General features: G+C 40.9%; 1 protein-coding gene across 1 annotated transcript in view; it reads left to right on the forward strand.

Annotated features, from left to right (window-relative positions):
• The window catches only part of TMC1 (transmembrane channel like 1), an 82,502-nt gene that overhangs the window by 40,230 nt on the left and 20,850 nt on the right, over positions 1-21,422 (forward strand). Inside the window, exons 6-9 of the mRNA XM_042013127.1 lie at positions 9,835-9,925; positions 10,724-10,805; positions 16,514-16,620; positions 19,457-19,555. Coding sequence (XP_041869061.1) covers positions 9,835-9,925; positions 10,724-10,805; positions 16,514-16,620; positions 19,457-19,555 — 379 coding nt within the window. The remainder of the gene's footprint in view (positions 1-9,834; positions 9,926-10,723; positions 10,806-16,513; positions 16,621-19,456; positions 19,556-21,422) is intronic.

Genomic DNA, 21,422 nt, shown 5'->3' on the forward strand with positions numbered 1-21,422 from the left:
GAGGGACCCAGACAAGCTCAAGAAGTGGGCACATGGGAATCTCATTGGCTTTAACAAGACCAAGTGCTGCAACTTTTTCGGGGCAAGCCGCGGCATCAATATAGGCTGGGGGATGAACAGATGGAGAGCAGCCATTTGGAGCACTTGGGGATGCTGGTGGGTGGGAAGTCAAAGAAAAGCCTACAATACAGGTTTGCAGCCCAGCAAACCAAACATGTCCTGGGCTGCATCCGAAACAGTGTCACCAGTAGGGTAAGGGAAGGGATTCTGGTCCTCTAAACCACTCTTGATCTTCACAGTGAAAAAAGTGAGGAAGAAGACGTGGAGGGGGATGAAAAGATGTTATAACAACATCACCTCTCTCCTAGGCACAATGCAATAGACTTGTTAGGCTGTCGGCTGGAGACACAGTGGTCTGTGCTACTGAGAGTATGAGTGTGCTTAGAGTCCAGACTTTTTATAATTTCCAAGACAAATATTCTCCTTCAGAAGACTTTTCTTGTTCTAGTAATTTTCCCTCTACTAGTTTACATGGTTTGTGAATAATATTGTTTTGTCTTTTCTATGGGAGATGAGAACTTGTGACATTTCTTCTTGTCACTGCCTACTCAGGTCAGCACAAAGTTACCTGAAGAGCCACCAGGTGATAATAACCATCAATTATTACTTGTAAGACTGAGATTTAGAGAGAGGGGGAAACTGACTGACTGATTGATTGATTGATTGAGACCCTTGGGAGTCAGTCCTGAAGGGCAAAGGAGTCCAGGACAGCTGGATGTTCTTTAAAAAGGAAATTGTTAAATATTCAGGAAAAGGCTGCCCCACATGCGGGAAGACAAGTCATTAGGGAAAAAGGCCAGCCTGGCCAAACAGTCATCTTAGGCTTGATCTCAGGAAAAAAAAAGAGAATCTATTGTTTCTGGAAGGAGGGACAGGTACCTGGGAAGACTACCAGGATGTTGCAAGGTCATGTATGAGGAGATTAGAATGGCCAAAGTCCTTCTAGAACCTGAGTGGCTTCTAATTCTAAAGACAATAAAAAAGTTTCTATAAATACCTTTGCAACACAAGGAGGGTGAAAGAGAGTCTCCACCACTTGTTGAATGCAAAGGGTAGTGCAATGACAGGGAAAAAGGGAAAGGCAGAGGTACTTAATGCCTTCTCTGTCTCAGTCATCAAAATCAAGGCCAGTTGTCCTCATGGTACCCAGCTGCTTGAGCAGGAAGCTGGTGATGGGGAAATGAGTGAAGCCCCCATAGTCCAGGAGGAGATGGTTAGTGCCCTGTTATGCCAGTAAGACATGCACAAGTCTATGTGTCCTGGTGGGATCCACCCTGTTGCGTGATCCAGGACAGTGTCACCGATGGAAGAGACAGGGCAGATTGCTTGGATGCAATAAGCAATTTTATTGATACAGAGCTGAGTATTTATACCTTTTCAGCAGTAACTAAAAATAGATTCTTATATAAGCAGCAATCACTGTAACAACCATATCTATGTTTCTTAATAACATTGCAAAACTACAAGCTAGCACTAACTGACACATACCAAGCATGCCATTCCCTTATTCTAGCTATTTCCTGGTAGGCCGTACTGCCTGCCATGGTTCGCGGCCTAGCAGCGTTAGCACGTCCACTTCTGACATGAGTTTAGCAGTGCTCTCACTTCTGCTTTCTAGCTGTGTCTCCCCACCACCCCACAGGAATAAGGGAACTGGTGAAAGAACAAACCACTCTCAATCATGTACCAGCAGTCCTGGTTAACTGGAGAAGCTCCAGCTGACTAGAAATTAGCACATGTAACACTCATCTACAAGAAGGATCAGAAGGATGATCTGGGGAGCTACAGGCCTGTCATCCTAACCTCAGTTCCAGTCAATTTATGGAAAATATTATCCTGAGTGACATTATGCAGGACAACCAGGGGATCAAGCCCAGCCAACATGGATTTAAGAAGGGCAGGTTGTGCTTTGCCACCTTGTTCACCTTCTAAGACAGAGTGACCCTCTTAGTACATGAAGGGAAGTCTGTGGATGTCATCTATCTAGACTTCAGTAAAGCATTTGACACTGTCTCCCAAAGCATCCTTCCAGAAAAACTGGCTTGTATGGGCGGACTCTTCAAGGGGTAAAAACTAGCTGTTTGTCCGGGCCCAGAGATTGGTGGTGAATGGAGATAAATCCAGTTGATGACCAGTCACTAGTGATATTTTTCACCGCTCAGTTTTGGCTTTAGTAATGTCTAACATTTTCTTGATGATCTGGGCATTGGAGTTGATTGCACCCTCATTAAATTTGCAGATGACACCAAGTTGGGTGGGAGTGTTGGTCTGCTCAAGGGTCGGAAGGCTCTGCAGAGGGACAGGCTCGATCGGTGGGCTGAGGACAACTGCAGGAAGTTCAACAAGGCCAAGTGCTGGGTCCTGCACTGGGGTTACAGCAGCCCCATGCAGTGCTACAGGCTTGGCATGAGGTGGCTTGAGAGGTTGCTTGGACTTGAGGAACTTGAGGTGTTGCTTGAACATGAGCCAGCAATGTGCCCAGGTGGCCAAGAAGGCCAATAGCATCCTGGCCTGTATCAAGAACAGCATGGCCAGCAGGACCTGGGCAGCGGTCACCCACCTGTACTGGGCGCTGGGGAGGCCACACCCCAAGTCTGTGTTCAGTTCTGGGCCCTTCACTTTAAAAAGGACGTTGAGGGGCTGGAGCGTGTCCAGCGAAGGGCAACGAGGCTCCTGAAAGAACTGAAGAACATCTCTCGTGAGGGACACCTGAGGGAGCTGGGGTTGTTTAGTCTCAAGGAGGCTCAGGGGGGGCCCCACTGCTTTTCCCCCCCCCCTGCCACGCCGCTGCCGGGGGGGGGGGGGGCCCGTGTCCGCAACTGTGCCTGCTGTGAGAGGACAAGAGGAAATGGCCTTAAGCTGACACGAGGGAGATTCAGATAAGATATTAGAAAAAATTGTCACTCTTAGGGTGGTCATGCATTGGAATAGGTTGCCCAGGGAGGTGGTGGAGTCACCATCCCTGGAGGTTTTCAATAGGCATCTGGATCTGGTGTTCAGTGATTTGATTTAGTGTTTTTGGGGGTTACAGTGGTGGTGCTGGTTTGACAGTTGCACATAAGGTCTCTTAAAGGTCTTTCCCAACCTTGAAGATTTTATGATTCTATGATTTTTGGATTAGAAGAAGGTACAAAAAATTAAAACTAATGGGCCAGAGCTTCAGCTGCTGCAAACTGGAAACCCCTCAGGGAAAGCTATCCCAGCTTAAGTCTGAGGGCTGGATTTTGGGAATGGCATCCCTGTTTGCGCATTTTTCTGCTTGAGTTTTGCACCCATGTGAAGAAAAGGGAAGTGTTTAAATGCTGTGTTACTGTGTGTGTCTCTGGTATACTCATCTCACTCCCCTTATTAGTCCTCATAACACTTGAGATAGAAAAAAATTTGTACTATAAAAACACAAAGTTCTTTAGTAACTGGGTAGTTTATATCCAACAGCAATGTTTATTATGGTACCATATAATTAGAGAATTGAGCACAAGAATCCAGAGATGTGCCAACTGTTCTCTCTAAAACTGTGCCACAAGACAGTTAGTACACTATCAAAACAACTGAAATAACAAGTTATATAAAAAAAGAGAGTAAAACCTCAAGCTTAGGTTTTTTGAAGGACTTCCAATTAAACACACACTATAAAGAGAAACACGAGAACTACTTTTTTTTTTCCCCTAGGAAAATCAGAGCAGTGCAGAATTGGTTATTCACAAAGAATCATGGAACGGTTTGGGTTGGAAGTGACCTCAAAAATAATTTTATTCCAACCCACCTTCCATTGGAAGGGCACCTTTCACTAGACCAGGTTGCTCAGCACCCCATCCAGCCTGGCCTTGAGCACTTCCAGGGATGGGGCATACATGACTTCCCTGGGAAACCTGTGCCAGCATTTCACCACCTTCACAGGAAAGAACTTGTTCCTAATCTCTAATACAAACCTACTCTATTTCAGTTTGAAGCCATTCCCCCATGTCCTGTCACTACATTCTCTCATAAGAAGTCGCTCCCCCTTCTTGCAGGCCCCCTTCAGGTACTGGAAGGCCACAATTAGGTCACCTTGAAACTTTCTCTTTTCCAGGCTGAGCCAACCCGGTTCCTTCAGGCTTTCCTCATGGGAGACTGGCTCCATCCCTCTAACTAAGTTGCTCTGAGAGCAACTTGGTGGGTCTCCTTTGGACTAGGTCCAACAGGATGATGGACTTCCCTTTTCCACTGATGTGGACACTCCATCATAGCAGATCACATGCTAGGGACAAAACATATTACGGCGATTTTTCAGTGTTTTTGTAGCATAATTCATTTTATTACAGGACTTAGATTACCCATCAAGACAAATGAATTAGAAATAGGTTATTTTATAAGCATACAAACCCGAAGATGTATAAGGTGCATGTGCGAGATGGTGGAAATTTCTAATCTTTTGTTGCACTCTTTGTACTCCCATCTATCAGTATTTCATCTCTCTTACTGCGGACATACTGACAATCCTGGAGGCCAGTTGTCTTGGAGGCCAGCTGGGTATTAAATAACACTATAATTTTCCCACTATTATTGCTGAACTGCTTTTCAAGTGAGGCTTTTCAAGCCTGACAATATTTGTTTTGAATTCTGTTTTCAGCCAATCTTCTGAAACTTGCAAAAGTCCTGGATCATCAAGATTCATGTGACATTTCTTTTTATGGAGATTTTAGTTCTTAGAATCTGAAACCTTCCTGACCTGTTACTGAAAAATGTGATCAATCCTCTTGAATCCTATTCATTAGCAATAAGCTCTAAGAGTTGTAATGCATCCTCTCTCTGCAGCACAGAAGTTCCTGAGGTACCGTACACCTCGCACTTTGGAAGCTGTAACTCCACACCTCGTATTAATAATTAACTCAGGCTTCTCTGGGACAATAATGCCTGGCCCTCTGAAACATTTATTAGTTCTTGCATCTGTAATTCAATTAATAAGCTCTCTCTAAAGCTTCTTTAAATTCACAGTTAGCTAGAGGGGCACACTTTGGCATATCTTGTGATACAGATAATTTACCTCTAACACATGATACCAGTGATTACAAAGCTTGGTTTTGTTGGTCTGCGTTGTTTTTGACACATCCTTGTGTTTGTGAAGTCTCATTACTTCCAGATGGGCATGAATAGGTATATATGTACTTTTGGGTTTTATTGTGGTTTCTAAAGTAGTTCTAAGACTTGATCATTCTTCCTGTTCTCACATTTTATTTATAGGACAAAAGAGACGGAGGAAAGGACAAAGTTTGACAAAAGTCTGCAGGGATGTACAAATAGATGTCTTTCATTTATATAGTTTAGACATCAAGGTAGAAACCTTAATTAAGTAATCTGTTGAATGATATTTAACAAGAACACGTGTCACAGACATGGAAAGGATGTGGGAAGCCTGGTCTCTGACTGAATGGTGCCAAGTTGATGCTGAACTTTTAAGGCCAGGAGGTTTAAGTAACTTACAAGCCACAGAGGTCAGGAGTAACTAGTCAGTGGAGTAATTAGTCAGCGGGGCTAATCTGCTGCAGAGCTGGTAGGGGAAGAAAAGCTGAGGAGAGAATGAATACATATTCCGTTTAATGGCTCCAGCAACATAAGCAACATGAAAGTGTTATTTAGAATGTTATTGGTAAAATCCACCATGTACCAAAAATATGAGCTATGCCTGTAGAACATCAAAGGTAACTCGATTTCTTTTATTCAAACAATGGGAAAAGACTTCCACTATTCTTTTACAAAGTAATTTATTTAAAAAAATTATCTTGATTTCATAACAGTAATACAAACCAATTTAAATTGGAAAAGAACCCTATGATCCTTGAGTCCAGCCATTAACCCAGCACTGTCAAGTCCATCACTAGACCAAGCCCCTCATTACTATATTTACACATCTTTTGAAAACCTCCAGGGATGGTGATTTGGCTGCTTTCCTGGGCCGCCTGTTGCAATGTCTGACAACATTTTGGTGAAGAAATTTTTTGTAATATCCAATCTCAACCTTTCCTGGAACAAATTGAGACTGTTTCTTCTTGTCCTGTCACTTGTACCTGGAAGAAGAGACTGAGTCCCTCTGCACTATGACCTCCTCTAAGGAGGCAAGCTGACTGAGAGTGCCCTTGATCCCCTCCTCCAGATCATCAATAAAGATAATAAACAGGACTGTTCTCAGTACTGAGCCCTGGGGAACACCACTGTGACTGGATGACAGATGGATTTAACTCCATTCACCACCACTCTTTTGGCCATATAGCACATGCTACTCTTTCATTAATTACATGATGATTATTAACTATGTGATGATTTTCACGAGAGTTAGAAACATTATTGGCAGTTTTTAATGCATATTTGAAACATCTTGTCATGGTCAGCGTGCATTAATGGTCAATGCATGAATACCAGCAATTCTGTTAACAACAACAAAAAAAAATTAAAGTTCATTGTTATTAGACCAGAGTAAAATTCAGTGTAAATGAAAATAATACTGCAAGTCCACTATTTGGACTTAGGTAATTTCTTTCAGGATTTATACAACAAACTTTTAAGTATGGGAAAGCAATTTATAAAAAAATTAAAGGAGTTGCTTCCTGCTTCTTTCATGAAGCATGAAAATACCTTCATAAACATTGTGTACATATGGATTCAATGTTTTTTTGGTCCAGTCTTGCATGTGCAACTCAGTTGACTGCACGTGTAACCACTCAGTAAGAAATAAGTCGTTTGTTTGTGATGTAGTGATTAAATTAGTCCACTGCAGGGAAACAGGATGAAAATCAGTGAAAAATATGTTGTAAAGCATTTAGGGAAGAAGGGGTGCAAGGGGAGAGGAAATTTCAGCCACTGGCAAAGCAAAATCCAGGGAAGCATTCAGGAGCATCAGCAGCATAAAACCTGTAGGTCCAGATCACCACTTTTATAAAGCAATGTTTTGGTTTGTCCTGGAGAAAAAGCTTAAATGCTGATAACACTTGAAAGATTGCTTGATGGGGATCCAGGAGGCAGATGAGGATAAGAAAAACTAGTTTTAGTAGAAAACATAGCAAAATTAATTTAAAACTAGTCAAAAGAGGGTTTGGATTAGCAGTTTAAGATAAATATTTTTAGGAACTTCGTTGTGGAGAATTCCTTCCTGTTTTGACTTAGCTTCATTTTATAGCAGAACAAGTTTGTGGAGAGTTTTAATGTTCACCTATAGATGCAAAATGTACTCATATATGCTATTGAGAATTTTTTAGTGTATTTATTGCTGTTTTCAGATTATGTCCATAAATTTCTAACTTATTGCTTCACCCTGAAAACCCAACCTACAATTTGAAGATTTCGTATTCTGCAGTGTAATGTAATTAGTGACTGCAAACACAAGTTTTCTACTCTGTAGGTTTTGATTTCAGAAAATTTTCATGAACAAGCCTGAATTACCCGGTGAAAGAAGTGGTAGTAGAATACAGTATGCTGACCTGGGACATAGGTAGGCGTGCAGTTTATTGAGTCTGCCTGCTTTTATGGCACTGTTCCAGCACTGACTGCTGAATTTAGGAGGAAGCTGCCATCTGCTGTCAGGACTGCCTTATATCTGTCGATAGAGCAGCAAGATTTTAGATTCTGAGGCTTGGATTTAAAGGCGACCTTGGACACAGGTTTCCTGCAGCTGAACCAATCTATTTTCTCTGACTTACATGGGAGGGCTGTAATTTAAGTGTAGATATTTCTGGGAATCAAAATGAAAAAAATGGTACGTGAGCAGTGAGCTGCAAAATCTCAGGACTCAGAGTGGCTTGGAAAATACAGAACCCTCAGTCAGTGTCAATGTTAGCTAAGTACAGAAAGATCAGACTTCAAAATCCAGAATACAAATGTGATCCAGAAGCATGGAAATGGAAATAAAGAATCTGGATCCTTAAAAAGACACTGGCTCCATCCTCAAGGAACACTTTCGTAGTGATGAATAGGTGGGCTCTGTGGCTGTGGGGCTGGCTGGGTATTTTTAACTTTTTAAAATCTGAATCTTTTCTTTCCTTGTGCTATAGAGAGAAAAAAAGAGTGATTCATGATCTCAAATGTTGGGAAAATGCGCGCTGAAGTCTTGATGAGGTCATGTGAACTTGCACTGGCCCTGATGTTTCTCCAGCTGGGGTTAGGTGAGAGCGCTCTGAAGGAGAGAGTGCTCAGAGTGCTCCCAAATAGGGAAAGCCCTCAAGCACTGAAAATTAAATTTAGTAACTCATTTTTGCACTTATGTGCACTTATATGGATTCTTGGTACTGCAAGCTAAAGCAATTGTTGCAGTGGGTGTCTAAGTTGTGAAAAGCTTCAACAGATCTTCACATTGAAGATCACCCTAAGCATTTGCAGTTACTAAAAATATACAGTTACTTTTATAGATGTTGAGATTTTTAACCATTAGTTTAGAAAAGTTATGACCTGGCTAATGGCCACCTTCTCACATAATTTTAATTCTCCTTTATCTCAACTACACTGCTATACTGCCACTAACACTGCCAGATTTTGCAGTTTAACACCATCTTTTCCTTCCTTGTATTAAATATGTGTGCAGAAAACATTAGCATAATAATTAATTTTACTCAGTATACTTATCTGTAGCTGTTCTGGAAAGAAAGAGATGTCATCATAATCAATATTTTCCCAATAGTCTACCTTTTCCCAAGTGCTTTGCAAAATACCAAACATAATGTGCAGTGCTTTGAAGTTATCCAGTGTGATGACAAAACAGTTTAAAGGATTGTGAGTACACTGACAGCTAAGAATGCTTGATCTCTTTTCCAGTGGTTTAGGACGTTTAGCCTCTAGAGCACATTTTCGTAGGAGAGATATAATGGAAAGTCATAAACTGAAATTGGATTAAGTGGAGGAAACATTAGTATGCACTTGATCTCGTCTCTTTATTGTTTTAATCCACAGACATTATGCATTTTAAAAAGAGCTTAAAAGTCTTCCTTTCATGTTTGTATTATTTAACTCACATAACCTACATAAGCTAAATTTTAGCCTTTTGGGGACCAGTGAAGCTGCATTTTGAAGAAATTACTCTGGGACTGGTAAAGCTAGAGAAGATATACACAAAAATTTGGAAGAGCTAAATTAAATGTAGAATTGAGAAGGGTAGACACAAAGGAACCAAAGCTCTAGTGTCCACATATCCCTCCCAAACTGGGAATGCATCCTAAGCCACAACACAGAGGGGGGAGGTTCAAATGTATCCAGAGCAAGATTAAGACACAAATGAGGTCAAATTTTCGTAATCAAAATGTTAATTCACTCTTACTCATTATCAAAGAAGAGAGCAAGGGAGAAATTAGAAGAGTAGGAAAAAGTGAAGAATTACAGAAAGCAAGAAAGGTAATCACCACCAAGAATCTGCACCATCCTGCAGAGATCCTTCTTTCTTCTGTTGGAATAAGTGCTGGAATAACAGAAATAACTGTTTGTGCATCACACAAATGAGTGGCAGCTGAACTGCAAAAGTCACTGTGACTAAAAGTATTTGATAACATTGACTGGATGTAGGCAGATCTTAGAGCTCCAAATATGTTTGTATTAGAGCAGGTGACTGAAGTTTTTGTATTTTTGCATTACATATACATTACTTATATAGTCATCTGCAAAATACAAAATATCAGAACTTTCCTTTCCAAACATTACTGAGGGAACAAGATTTTATAAAGCTCTATGAGGAGTAAAAAAATTATATTAAAATGATAGAGACAATATAAAATTTCCTATACCATAATCTGTATCTCTCTTCTGCCCTCATTTTTCCAGGGAAGCACAGCTTTTTGTTGAAAAGTTTGAAGGTGCTCTTGGGAAAGGAAAAGGAAAAAAATTCTATGCATACAAAGTGATGATGACCAAGGTAAATTCATTGTTTCACTAACTTTCTGTAAAGCTAATGGGGAAGACTTCTGGAGATTATTGCCATGGGTACCCATCTACCACAGTAGCTTTTCTTGTCTTTCTATGAATTTTAAAACTTTTATTTCCACTGCCCTTGCATGAAAATATTTCTAACAAATTCTTACAGATTGATTTTTGAAACTTGTCATCAAAACAAGAATCAACTGTTTTACAGGAGTTTGCAAGCATTCAGTATCTCGTGAAAGTAATTTCTCTTGGTGTAGATTGGGTATTTGTGTGGACTGAATCCAAAACTCAGTCTTTCCCTTGAGACAGCCCTCTGTTAAGGATGAAAAAAATAAAGAGGAAAAGGAAGAAAAAGAGAAAAAGAAAAAGAGGGAAAGACAAAAAGAAAGGAAAAAAGAAAAAGGAAAAAAGAAAAAGAAAAAAAGAAAAAGAAAAAAAGAAAAAGAAAAAGAAAAAGAAAAAGAAAAGGAAAAAAAGAAAAAGAAAAAGAAAAAGAAAAAAGAAAAAAAAAGAAAAAAAGAAAAAGAAAAAGAAAAAGAAAAAGAAAAAAAGAAAAAATTGGCATTAAAAGAAGTGATTAGCTAATAATTCTTGTGGTAGAAATAGGAAATTCACACAAACCCAGTAGGAAACAAAAGGAGATGACTCTTTACAAGCAATTACTTTGTGGACTCTGCCAAAGGATGTTGTGGACGATTAAGGGGTTGCATTAGCTCAAGGAAGAGCTGAGCATCTGGGCACTGAGATGATAGTGTGGTTTTTGTTTTTTCTTTTCTGTGACTCATTTCAGAAATGGATGAAATTTCAAAGAGATTTTGAAAATTTTAAGACAGCCTGCATACCCTGGGAAATGAAAATTAAGGAGATTGAAAGTAAGTAAGTAAGAATAGGATCTAGTACCACATTTCTGATGTCTGCCAAAGTGATAATTCCTTTAGAATATGTGTCTGTATTCAATGCATCGTTTAAAATCAATGAGTATTTATTTTCTCATTGTTGAGCTTGATTGTATAATTAGTTGAAAATTTTCTTCAGAGACTATCACTTTACAGATAAAAAAATCGTCATTATACAGGTAGCAGTTCAAGAGCCAGTGTTTAAATTAATCCTAGAAAATTTGGATTTTCTAAGATTTTCTAAAATTTTCCAAGAAATTTTGGATTTGGGTAATTGTGATTTAGCCATTCACTTTATTCACCTTCACTTTATTTTGTCTGTATTTATTTTATACATATTATACTATACAGGCTATAGTGCAATTATTTCTGCCACTTTTTTTATTAGCTTGAGCTTCATGTAAGTTGTATTTCTCTCATTTTCAGCCACATAATACAACACAGAGAGAACAATAGTGGCCCTGGATGCCCCATGTATAAACGAGGCAGTGTAGTCATTCCTATGGGTATGTCTGAGAGTAGGGGTCTGTCACAAGTTGGTTTTGTGTTGTAGTTCCAGTGATGAGTTTAAACTGCAGCCCTTTATTTGACTTAAGTGCATGGATACCTGAGTGAGGGACTATTAAAACGCCCTAGGGTGTATCACTGTGTCCCGCAGCTGTAGGGAGGAGGAGAGAAGGTCCAGCAGGCAGGAATTGTGCAGCAAGGTTGATTTATTTAATTATTTTACAAACTTTTTTATAGACTGTTTTCTTCATAGTCTAATTGGACAAAGGATCAGCCACCCCTTGGGGTGATTGGCTAGAATCCTAAAACATCCCTTGCCAAATAGGTTTCTACTATACTATAAACAAGACTTTTCAAGGTTGCAGGTGTTTAATTGTTTACAGAACTCTGCTACTATGTTTTGTGTGAGAGAACAAGTCTCTCATGGACTTAGAAAATAGCAAGAAAACCCTTGCTAGCAGCATTTTTGTATCCACAAGGAGCTGCCACTTAGATTCCCTTTACAACAAATACTTCTCATTACAACATAAAGAGCCTTTCTCAGTTGTGTCTGACTCTTCCAGTCCTCCAGCTATCCAGACAGATCAGGTAACAAACAGCTTGAAGCACTGGGCTATCTCACTGGGCTATCCCTTCTTCAAGCTGAGTCGCTTCTAGGACCGGAAGACTGGCTTCAGAACAAAAGGCATCAAGCTCTGCTGTGCTGTGTCCTCACGTTGGCAATACGTGAATCTGATGCTGGGGCTTTGGTGTTCAAAAGAGATAGACGTTGATAAATGTATGAAGTATATATATTTAGAAAATAGAGGCTTCTTTTCCTTACAGGACAGGTATGTGGTATTATCTGTGCAACAGGACTTTATGGGAATCACACAGACCTGTACTGGGAAAGGGTGACTCTTACTCTGCTGATGAAATTTATACAATGCACACCAGTCTGCATGCCAATGCCTACTGTGGTGAGGCTGTGGATGCAGGAAAAGATGGCTAAAGTCTACTTAGAAGTATTTCATTCATACATGGAACATGTTGCACCTCAGAGTAGATTTGAAATACTGGTAAAACTTGGACTGATTTTGTTCACAGCTAGTGCAGTCCATTTGCGACATTTTCGGCGTTCCCTGTTGCAGGTCCTTGTTTGGACCTGCCCATTCTGAAAATGCAGTTAAGGGCAGTCATGGCTAAACCACCCTCATCCATACTTAAGCTTCTTACTTACCAGAGGTCTCTGTTCTTTCCTGATTGGTGAAAAAGAATAAAGCCCACGAGCAGTCTGTGCATTGGCTTGCAATAGCTACAGTGATGCAGGTAATTCCACCGTGTTGCCTCACTGCAGGTGTTCCAGGTGGATGCATGGCAGCAGTTTCATCAGGATAACTGGTACGAGAACTACAACTCAGTGCGTGAAAAGAAGGTATTCCCATCAGAATGGGGATATCAGGATTTGAGCAAAAAAATAATGTGGCGTGGAGAGGTCTACAAAAGTAACCTGAAATCAGAAATCTTCATAATTTCTTGCACTGTATTTTTGCAGTCCATAGCATGCCCCAAGGCTGTAGTTCGGTTATAACTGGGTAATGCGCATATCACAACCAGATAGACTAACTCAAAGTCTCTCAATCTATACCTCTCCCCAGACTTCCCAGTATGGCAGCCACTGCTAAGATTGGCCACTTCACACAAAATTTCAAAATTATCATTTAATTGAACTGCTAATAAAGCAGATTCAAAATGCTGAAATCCTTGACAGAATGGCTTGTTCCTCCCTTTGCACTGTGATAAATGTGTCCTAATAAAGAAGCTTCGGTGGTTCGATGCTGCATTTGTCCCTACTGGGTCCCTCATGGACCGCTTCGGCAGCACTCTCCCAGCACCTATGCGTGCACACAATCTCACCTTTGCAGGTAGTCACGAACAGCTTCTCACACACACAGTCTATGCACGAACCAGAGACAGAGGCAAGAGGGGTTCTCTGCATGCAGTTCTGAGGTGTTTAATGGCAACACACCCGAAGGGAACAGAGGCAAGAAGAACAACCAAACTGAAAGCCCACGCCTGTTTTATCCCGAGAGCTCCCAAAGGCGGGCAGAGCATCCAAAACCAACAGTCTGAGGGCTAGGGGACAGAGGCAAGGTTGAGTGACATAACAGGGGCCAATGGGAGAAGGGATGGGAGGGGGAGAGGGCCAGGGACCAGCAGAATCTAGACAAAAGGAGAACCTTCTAGCACAGTGTCGTAAGGAGAGACCACTTTTAAGGCAACTTGAGGGGTGTAAAGTGGACTTAGCCACTGCAACATTTCCCCCTAATTTACCTTAAAAGAAGCCCTTCTCCATTTATGTGGAACTAACCAAGGTGGGAATCATACTTCCCTTTCCTATGAGTGGGGAAAGTGTATTTTCATTTTTGACAGTGAGGGTCCAGGGTTGTGGCAGTATTTCAAACAATGAATGGATGGCAGAACAACTAGAAACACTCGCAAAGCCCCTGAAAAGAGGTAACCCCTCCCCTGAGTTCCCAATGTCCCAATAAGTCCCAAGTTCCTTTGACAGTGCTGGGTGCGGTGGACCTTTCTGGGCTACCGAGGCTGCTATTTCCACGCTCTTATCAGCCACAGCATCTGTAGCCACAGCAGTGTCTCTGTGTACTTGCTCGGGTTAGGGACATTTAGGAGATGGCAGGATGACAGGTGCCGGTTTCCATGGGGGAGTTGGGGCCAGTGTCTTTGTAAGGGTCTCAAACAAAGTTGTTAAGAATCAAGGCTAGATTATTGAAAGGTCGAATCACTCGAGAATAGCTGAAACTGAAAATGTTCATTCTCCCTTTATCAATTTACCTTTTCCATCCCCCCTTTTCAAAAAAGAAGGTAAATATGGGGTATAGGAAGGGTAAGGGATTATTCGGGTGGGGAAAACATGAGGGGAGGTGAGAGGGGTTCAGGGGGATTTTTAACTGAAGCAGTCTGGAGGGGGTGCAAATTAGATGTTCATGTGGCTTGTCACTTTGCATCGACGCTGCCTCCAGGCAGCACTAACCTCTTCTTTGGCTGATTCAGCATCAGGGTTATCTGTGGTTTTTTTTATGTTCTCAAGAGCTGTTGTTGGTGGTCCAAGGTAGGGTTTGATATTCTTTCCCAGCATCCGTTTCAAACCTGCTGGTGTGGAAACACAAGCATATCCCCTTCCCCAGGTGATGAGTGGAAAGGCTCCCTGAATTTGACAGCTCTCTGGATCCTTGACCAACACCAGTGGCTGCTCTTTTAATTTAGCCTGTGTTGAATTGGTAAAGTGTCGGAATATAGGGGGGCAGGGTTCTGAGAAGGAGTTGTTTAAGAAATTGATGTTAAAGAGAGCTTTGGAGAGTCTCACAACAGGAGAATTAACCTCTGCACCTCCACGTTGTTGGTCAAGGACCCTCTTGAGAGTTTGGTGGGTCCTTTCAACAATAGACTGTCCTGTGGGGGAGTGGGGCATGCCTGTGGTGTGCTGGATGCCCCACTGACTAAAGAAATCTTACAACTTATTAGAAACATAGGCAGGACCATTGTCTGTTTTCACTTCTTTGGGCACTCCCAGGGTGGAAAAGGCAAGGAGAAAGTGTTTTATCACATCTGTTGCCTTTTCTGGGCAGATGCAAAGACAGCTCCAGAGAAAGTGTCTACTGACACGTGGACATATTTCAGTCTCCCATATTGGGGGACATGGGTGACATCTGTCTGCCACAACTGGCAGCTGCTGAGGGGGTTTACCCCTGTGCCTAACAATGGTACCTGATAATGTTGACAGTTAGGGCACGTTGCTACAATTGCCCTTGCTTGATCTCTGTGAATGTTAAACATTCTAATGAGGGCAGGAATATTTTGATGGAAAAACTGGTGGCTTAACTTGGCTTGTGCAAAGGTGTCAGGTAAGTTGGGACTGTGCACAGCCATGGCCAGGGTATCAGCTCTCCAGTTTCCCTCTGCGATGGGTAATGGCAGATCTGTGTGTGATCCCACATGGATCACATGATAAGGCTGCTCTGGCCTCTGTTTATGCTCTGGGATTAAACCTGCGTAAGTGTATTAAATTTTCTACTGATTGAGCTGTTACAGTAAAATATTAATATATGTGCCCCAAATAGCACAAGATTTATTAGGTTCATATTATTGACTGAAAGAATCTGTTACATATCTGCAAAACAGTGTGGAAATAACAATATAAATAGCAATATAAGTTCCTCTGAACAGAGAGATTTACTTCTCATTTGCTGTCTGAGTGCACCAGGCTCCTAAACTGTGTGTGTGAAAAACCTAGAGAAAGGTCATTTTTTCCCCTGCAAATGAGTGGTAATGGAACTGAAATCTAGTACTTTTCTAGCTGACAGCTCTCCTATAATAAGCAGAACTGTGCTGAAGCAAGCTGGGGTTGAATTTGGGCTTTTATTTTTGTTTGGCCTGACTTGCAGACTATGGGTCAAATCAGGCCCTTGGTTCTCAGTGCTTCTCCTGTAGCCTCGTACCTGTGCACAGGGGACTGTGTGAGGTCAAATCCTTCATCTAGGGATGGGGCTGCCTGCACACCCAGCTACATATAGAGCACATAAACAGAAAAGTAAGAGAAAGAAAGGGTACAAACACTTGCAGATAACTTTTTTCATCTCTTGTGAAAAAATCTGGTGAGAACTCTGGTAACAGCACTGGAAACTGTTTTGTCTCCTTGGAAAGGCTTTCCCCACTGGTTAATTCTGCGCTGCTTCCTATTAAAACTGGGCTGATTCTGGCTTAGCATGTCAAGAACGCTTAAAATCAACATCAGACAGAGAAAATATAAAAAGAATTGAAACATATTTCTGGAGATTACTTAATAATAGCAAGTATCACAGCTTCTATCAGATCCTAAATAGTCAATTTAACTAATACTATATTTTTGTGCCTGTTTTCTTAGCCAGCTCAATGCATATTAGTATGCAATATGCAGAAAAGTTATTAGAATTATGGTAATAAAGAGAAAAAATGAAAATTAATTAAATTTAGAATTAATTAGAATTTAAAATTAATTAACATTAGAACCAATTAAATGTGTAACTAAAACCCTTTCCTGATTTTATTTATTTTAAATAAATTTTGTGCATCTTTAGATAAAATAACATCAAAGGACTACCTTATCTGCCTTTTTATCACATCTCATGTTTTCACAGGTCACTTTGGCTCATCAGTAGCATCTTATTTCATATTCTTGCGTTGGATGTATGGAATAAACATGATTCTCTTTGGACTGACCTTTGGTCTTGTAATGGTGCCTGAGGTGGGAATATTTTCAATTATCTTTGAGGATTGCATTGTGAATTTCTGTCTTTGCAGTGAGATTTCATAGGACTGGAGCTTTAAACAAGTTTTTCATCTCTGTATGTTCCATTTGAAAGTATTAAACCATACCAGGCCTGTAAAGATGGACTTCCTTTGTGGATAGTTGTCTCTACAGAGAGATGTCTTGAAATAGAAAGGACATAAAAGTGTAAAATACATATAGGGTTGTCTTCTGAAATGGTTTGCTGAGTCTGTGATGACATAGGCGTGGGGTTTTTTTGTTTTCAGGGGGAGTGGGTTGGTTGGTTTGCTTGTTTTTGGTGGTTCTATGCAGAACTGAGTAGAGGAACTGAGACCAAGAAGACATATGACCAGAAGACCAGGTGGACTATCTTGACTAAATGTGCATTACAATAGAAAGATGTATCTTGGGGGTCAGAGGATCCTTTCAGATGCAATACTCACTTGCCGATAGGTGTAACAGGGCTGTAAAGTCATGAGAGACCTCTGTGCTTTGCACTGTGCAACATCACTGTTAAGAGTGGTATGTAGAGCAGATATTAGACTTAGACATGAATTACTTCTATGAAATATATACTTTCTGAGTTTCTTTGAGCCACCATATTGCCCTTCTAAAAGCAGGGCTTTTACAGAATTAAAAATATTGTGTCTTATCCCTGATTTCAATATTCCATGTTCCTCTTATCTTTCTTATTTTGTAGCAAGCAGATGAGAAAGAGTCAGGTAGGAATTTCCATCAACTTCCTAGCCCAGCATTTCAATAGCATGATCCATCCTGCTAGATCCCTACAAATCTCTGTGGTTTGATGGGATTCATCATATGATGTCATTGTAAAAACCTCTCTCAATTATTTTTGAGTGGCCTTGGGAATCCAGAGAGGTCCTAGATGACTGGAAGCTGATATATGTTGTTCCAATTTTCAAGAAGGGCAAGAAGGAGGACCCTGGGAAGTACAGGCCTGTCAGTCTCACTTCAGTGCCTGGTAAACTTAAGGAAAAGATTTTCCTGTGAGGTATTGAAAAACAACTGAAGAACAATGCAGGCAATGGTCACAGCCACCATGGCTTCATGAGAGGAAAGTCCTGCTTATCAAACCTGCTTTCCTTTTATGACAAAGTAACCCACTGAGTTGATCAAGGGAAGCCAGTTGATGCACCCTTTTTGGACTTCAGTAAAGCTTTCAATGCTGTCTCTCCCAGTATCCTTCTGGACAAAATGTGCAGCACACAGCCGGATGAACACATCATGGGATGGGTGAGCAACTGGCTTATGGTTAAGTCACGAAGGGTGATGGTGAACAGGGTGGCATCAAACTGGTGACCTGTCACCAGTGGGGTTCTGCAGGCTCCATCCTTGGCCCTCTGCTCTTCAACATCTTCATGAATGACATGGATGCAGTACTGGAAGGGATACTGAGCAAGTCTTAGATGCAGATGATACAAATCTGAGAGGAGCTGCTGACTCCCTCAAAGGCAGGGAGGCCCTGCAGAGAGACATTGGTAAATTCAAGTCCTGGGCAGCCACCAACCATATGAAGAGATTCCATGCCTGGGAAGGGCAACCCTGGCTGGGTGTATAAACTGGGGTATGAGAGGCTGGAGAGAAACATTGTGGAAAGGGACCTGGGGGTCCTGGTTGAGGGACAGTTGAACTTGAGTCAGCAGTGCCCTGGCAGCTGGGAGGGCCAAGTGTGTCCTGGGGGACATCAGGCACAGCATCACCAGCTGGGCAAAGGAGGGGATTGTCCCACTGTGCTCTGCACTGGGGTGGCCTCATCTTGAATATTGTGTGCAGTTTTGGTCACCACAACAAAAACAGACATTAAGCTGTTAGAGAGCATCCAAAGGATTGTGAAGGGCCTTGAGGGGAAGCCGTATGAGAAGCAGCTGAAATCACTTGGTCTGCTCAGCCTGGAGAAGAAGAAATTGAAGAGGGACCTCATCACAGTCTACAACTTCCTCATGAGGGGAAGAGGAGGGTCAGACACTGATCTCTTCTCTATGGTGACCAGTGACAGGGCCCAAGGGAATGGCCTGAAGTTGTGTCAGGGGAGGTTTAGGTTACATATTAGAAAAAGGTTCTTCACCTAGAGGATGGCTGGGCACTGGAACAGGCTCCCCAGGGAAGTGGTCACAATCTCCAAGTCTGACAGCATTTGAGAATTGTTTGGACAATATTTTCAGGCACATGGTATGATGCTTGGAGATGGCATTTTGCAGGGTGAGGAGTTGGACTTGATAATCTTTCAACTCAGCATATTCTCTCATTCTGTGATGTTCCTTAGAAGCCAAAACAGAAAAAAATGTCCAGTAGTTTTCAGGGTAAGCCTGGAAGGGACCCTGAGAGGAGATACACTGTGCCTGCATCTTACCAGCAGCAGGGGAATTGTCAGAATTCAAAAACTGATTCCCTACCATCTTCCCATACATTTCAATTAAAATATCCCAATAAAATCTGTACTGAAAGAAAAATTAATATTTTGGTCTTTGTAAGATAAACACTGCTTATTAGAGAAATATGGGTGGACTTCTGTCCTTTGAATGTAAGCTGCCTTTGAATGTAAGAGGCTATGTTTGGCAATCCATGATACTAGTGGAATTTTAAATTTAGAACACGGCACTGAATGCATATACTAAGCACAGTTTCAATCAGTAATGTGAGGAGCAGTAAAAGGAATTGTAGAAGGAGGTCATTCTCATTAAGGAATTTACGACCATGAAACAAGTCTTTCAAAGAAATGACAGATCACTGTCCTTTTCCTTTGTTTCTTTTTTGCTTTAAACTATAAATCACTCTCATTTTTTGGTTTCAGGCTTTGATGGGTAAGCCATATGGCTCTTTGCCTAGAAAAACTGTCCCAAGAGCTGAAGAAGCAACTGCTATGAATTTTGCTACTCTCTGGGATTTTAGTGTAAGTTCATAATCTTGCAATATTGCATATCCACATGACTTTTATTCACAATTACTTCATTATTTAATGCTCAATTATTTAATATGAAGTATTTCAGGAGGTAATTTGCAAGATAATTCATTTACTTTTTTTTTTCACAAGCTCTCTATATAGAGGTTTCTTTCAGACAAAACACATAATGAAGTTCGATATTCACGAGCACGTCTCAGTATATGTAGCAATACAAAGACAATGGGGAAATATCTCTGGTTTGTTACTCCAGGGTAGTGGATTTCCATTTCTTAAGTGTGAATTTGGTCTTCTGGTTTTATATGATTAGGATTCTGAATTTTAAAATGCAGTATGAATTTGGAAAGAAAAGGAGAAGAAAATAAATAAAAAATAATAGTGAGCTCCCTACATCTTATCCCTTCCATTACATACAATGCCAGTGATGGATTCTCCTTGGATAGAAAAAGAATTGGAAGATCTTTCTAAAAATCTACATATGTAACATTTTGCAGTGACTGCTTCATGAAATAACATTGCATCTAGTGCAATCAGAAGTTGTGTATTTGAGGGAAAGTAAGAGTAAATCTAAACATGTAGCTGGGAAGTAAGATAATGATAATGAAATTGTAAAATGAGAAATAAGAAGATCAGGAAGACATTGGAGAAAAAAGGAATTATAGTAACTTGAAGACTTTGTAACAAGAATAGAGACTAGAAGAGCTTTATTCACAAAATCAGAACAAAGTTTGTAAAATGAATGTATTTGAGAAAAGATGGATGAAGACATGGTGGAAAGAAAGGAGAAGATTATAACTGTGAGAACCAGAATCTGACGGGTCTGAAGAAGTATAACAAATAACAAAGTAGTAGTTAACACAAGGAGCAAATGCAAACATAACAAACATGGAATAAAGAAATGAGAGAGATGGAAATATTGGGGGAAAAAAAAATTTTTTGAGGCATGTCAGATTGACAAATATTCCCTGAAGACAATGACACCTTTATTTAAGCAGCACAGGAGATAGTACCTTTCATCTGCTATCAATGCTTATGTGCTATCAGGTAAGTTAGAAATTAATGATCACATGCCAACAATCACTATTTTATCCTAAACAAAACCCCAGCAAAACCCAAAGGAGTCCAAGTCCTATGAAAGGACTTAAAAAATGCAGCTGGAAACACTGTACCCATAAGACAAGTGACCATAATGGAACTTGAGATAAGCACAGATGCTGCAGGAGGGGGGAGTTAATTCCAGGCCTAAGAGGCTCGGTTAGCTCTTGGACAAAAATTCCCAATGTGGCAAAGGAAGCAAGTGAGACAGCAAGCAAGTGCTTATGCACATACCAGCCCAAGTCATAGGAACATCGTGGATACCTGGAACTTGGGCTATATAGAGGTGATACCCCAGAAGAATGTCTTGGGACCCCACCACTGCGGGGACCAGGGTGAAGAAGGACCGGCAGGATGCCAAAGGAATTCATGTGGTGATAGTGGTGTCTTTCAACTGGTGATCTCCTTCTACTTAGTTTCTCTCTCTCTCTCTCTCTCTCTCTCACTCTGTCTCTTATACCCTCTCACTCCCATTTCTTTCTCTCTCTGTCTACCTCCCCCTCACATTCACTCTTAAATAAAATCTGCGCTATTGACTTCAGTGTATGGTCTCTTATGGTCACCTAATTTCAGGCAGAGGCATCTCTTTATAAATGGGTCATAAACCCCACCACTCTCTGAGACAAACAAAGGAAAGATGAGCTCAGCATGTCTATTGTTCTTTTTTTGTACTTGAAATGTATGCACATTACTGACATGGCAAAAGGAAGCATATTTGGATTTTGCTATATTCTACTTGGAATTCAGTTTTACCATATTTTTC

The sequence above is a fragment of the Corvus kubaryi genome, unplaced genomic scaffold, assembly GCF_017639235.1.
Source record: "Corvus kubaryi isolate FWS band 111438036 unplaced genomic scaffold, C.kubaryi_AGA036_p1.0 split1-37296, whole genome shotgun sequence".
In the NCBI taxonomy this organism is placed as follows: domain Eukaryota; kingdom Metazoa; phylum Chordata; class Aves; order Passeriformes; family Corvidae; genus Corvus; species Corvus kubaryi.